Source organism: Myotis davidii, unplaced genomic scaffold (assembly GCF_000327345.1).
Source record: "Myotis davidii unplaced genomic scaffold, ASM32734v1 scaffold681, whole genome shotgun sequence".
In the NCBI taxonomy this organism is placed as follows: Eukaryota; Metazoa; Chordata; class Mammalia; order Chiroptera; family Vespertilionidae; genus Myotis; species Myotis davidii.
The window spans coordinates 1286812-1289617 of NW_006291551.1; the positions used below are offsets into that span (position 1 = coordinate 1286812).

Below are 2806 nucleotides of genomic sequence, written 5' to 3' on the forward strand. Positions count from 1 at the left end.
ATTTTTCTTGAAATAAAGATATACAGTACTTGTGGTTTTAGATTTCTAAATGGCAGGTTTCTTTTGGCTACTTTTCTGTTAACTTTTAATTTTCTGATTTTTGTTTTTTTGCTTTTTTAAAAAATATATTTTTATTGATTTCAGAGAGGAAAGGAGAGGGAGAAAGCGATAGAAACATCAATGTTGAGAGAGAATCATTGATCGGCTGCCTCCTGCATGCCCCACACTGGGGATTGAGCCCGCAACCCAGGCATGTGCCCTTGACTGGAACTGAACCTGGGACCCTTCAGTCTGCAGGCCAACGCTCCATCCACCGAGCCAAACCAGCTAGGGCTTACTTTTTTTTTTCTTCAGATAAAAGATGGGAGACCATGCTCTATTGACTTTGCTCCTATGAATAGGTAGCTATAGGCACCTAGGACTAATATGAATTTCTAATCTTTTAAGTGAAGTAACTTCTCATGATAATTATACTTTACTGTTTTTCAGAATGAATTATCACAAGTTATGAGGACTTTCTGATATTTGATATTCATTCAGAAGGCCCTCTTCTCACATGTTCCTTAACAGTAAGACTGTTAACTAATGATAATAACTAATATTTATTCAACACAGGCTTTATTTAAAATATCGGACAGTCCTCACAAAAACTCTATTAGGTAGGTATAATTACCATTGCTTAAAAACAAGTACACTGAGGAACAGAGAGATTGCATAATTTGCCCAATGATATACCATCAGTAACTGGTAGAAATGAGATAATGCTAAGTAAGGTATATGCTACGACAAAAGGCACATTCACAAAATATTTTAATTGGGTTATTTTCTCTTAGGAATTCTCAGAAGGTTGATACATTTTGAATGGTAAGAAGGACTTTACATTCATATTAATATTTTTTCACCATAAGTTCTCTGATATATAGTAAACAGTGATTTTGAGGCAAAAAGAATTCCCATGTTTATTGACTTTTCTTCTGGTATGAGTTGTCTGATGTTCCACAATGGAAGTGACAAATGAAGGTTTTCTGATATTATACTACATTAGGCATTATCTAATATTAAGTCAGGTGTGAACTCCATTAAAGGCTTTCCTGCATCCCTAATATTAAAAGCTTTCTAACCAGTATGGGTTCTGTAGTGTTCAATGAGATGTGCACCAAGAATAAAGGCTTGTCCACATTCTCTACATTCGTAAGGCTTGATACCAGGATGAATTCTCTGATGTTCAGTAAGTTGTGAACTGCGAATAAAGGCCATTCCACATTCCCTACATTGATAGGGTTTCTCACAAGTATGGGTTCGCTGATGATGCGTCAGTTGTGAAACACGAATAAAGGCTTTCCCACATTCCTTACATTTGTAGGGCTTGTCACCTGTATGGATTCTTTGATGTTGAATAAGGTATGAACTACGACTAAAGGCCTTCCCACAGTCCTTACACTCATAGGGTCTGTCACCAGTATGAACTCTCTGATGTCGAGTAAGCTGTGCATGCTGTCTAAAGGCCTTTCCACATTCTTTACATTCATAAGGTTTCTCCTCAGAATGAATTCTTTGATGTCGAGTAACTTCTGAGCTATGAATAAAGCCCTTTCCACATTCCTTACATTCATAGGGTTTCTCCCCCGTGTGAATTCTCTGATGTACAGTAAGTTGTGAATGCTGTCTAAAGGCCTTCCCACATTCTTTACACTGATAGGGTCTAGCACCTGTATGAATTCTCCGATGAACAGTAAGTTGTGAGCCACGAATAAAAGCCTTCCCGCAGTCTTTACATACATAAGGTTTCTCACCTGTATGGGTTCTTTGATGCAGAATAAGTTGTGAATGCTGTCTAAAGGTCTTTCCACATTGTTTACATTCATAGGGCTTGACACCAGTATGAAGTCTCTGATGTAGAATAAGTTCTGAAGTACGACCAAAGGCCTTCCCACATTCCTTACAGTCATAAGGTTTCTCACCTGTATGGATTCTTTGATGCTGAACAAGGTGTGAGGCTCGACTAAAGGCCTTTCCACATTCCTTACATTCAAAGGGCTTTTCACCAGAATGAGTTTTCTGATGTTGAATAAGGTGTGAGCCACGGCTAAATGCTTTCCCACATTCATTACATTCAATCAGTTTCTTTCCAGTCTCATTGCTCTGATGTAGAGTGAGGGATGCATGATGTTCAAAAGTGGGTATGTTTTCATATGTTATTTTTACTTGCTTGAAATAGCATTCCTGGTTTACTTGTTGTCTTTCAAACTGGCGTTTGTATTCCCAGTCTTCTCTAAAACTAGAGCTCTCAAAACCACAGCATTTAAGGCTTTCCATTAGCTCCCAATTGAATGTCTCTACTTCAAAAATATCTTTTTGTGGAAATTTCTCACACCTGGACTCCAAGTCTGAAAAACATATATATATATATACACATATAAATGAATACAAGTTGTTCTTTTGGTCTAAAAGAAATAAAAAAATTCTACAGTAGACTAGAGACATAAAAGAAAATAACCATAAAAGGTGAATAGCTTATATTGAGACAGGATAGAAAGAAATTAGGGAAACTCACTAAGTGGAGTGAGGAAGTAGGAGTGGACATCACAGGACCATAGTGTCAGATCCTCTCACCAGAGCCCCAGCCTCCACGCATGATCATGGGAAATAGTTTATGGCAGGAAAGTCCTGCACTGGTGCAGAAGTCAGCAATAACAAGAACTGGCTAAAACCAGATCAATCTGAGATTGAGGAAAAACTGACCAGAGAAAGACCCCAAAGCTCATTATACCATCACTAGTGGCCCAGTGCATGAAATTTGTGCGGG

At 38.0% G+C, this 2806-nt stretch overlaps 1 protein-coding gene across 2 annotated transcripts in view; it reads right to left on the bottom strand.

The window, feature by feature from the left end:
* Window positions 1–601: 601 nt before the first annotated feature.
* ZNF565 (zinc finger protein 565) overlaps window positions 602–2806 on the bottom strand; it is a 39624-nt gene continuing 37419 nt past the window's right edge. For both annotated transcript variants that reach the window (XM_006765047.2, XM_006765046.2), the window contains exon 5: window positions 602–2387. In XM_006765047.2, coding sequence (XP_006765110.1) covers window positions 1117–2387 — 1271 coding nt within the window. In that variant the 3' untranslated portion in view covers window positions 602–1116. The remainder of the gene's footprint in view (window positions 2388–2806) is intronic.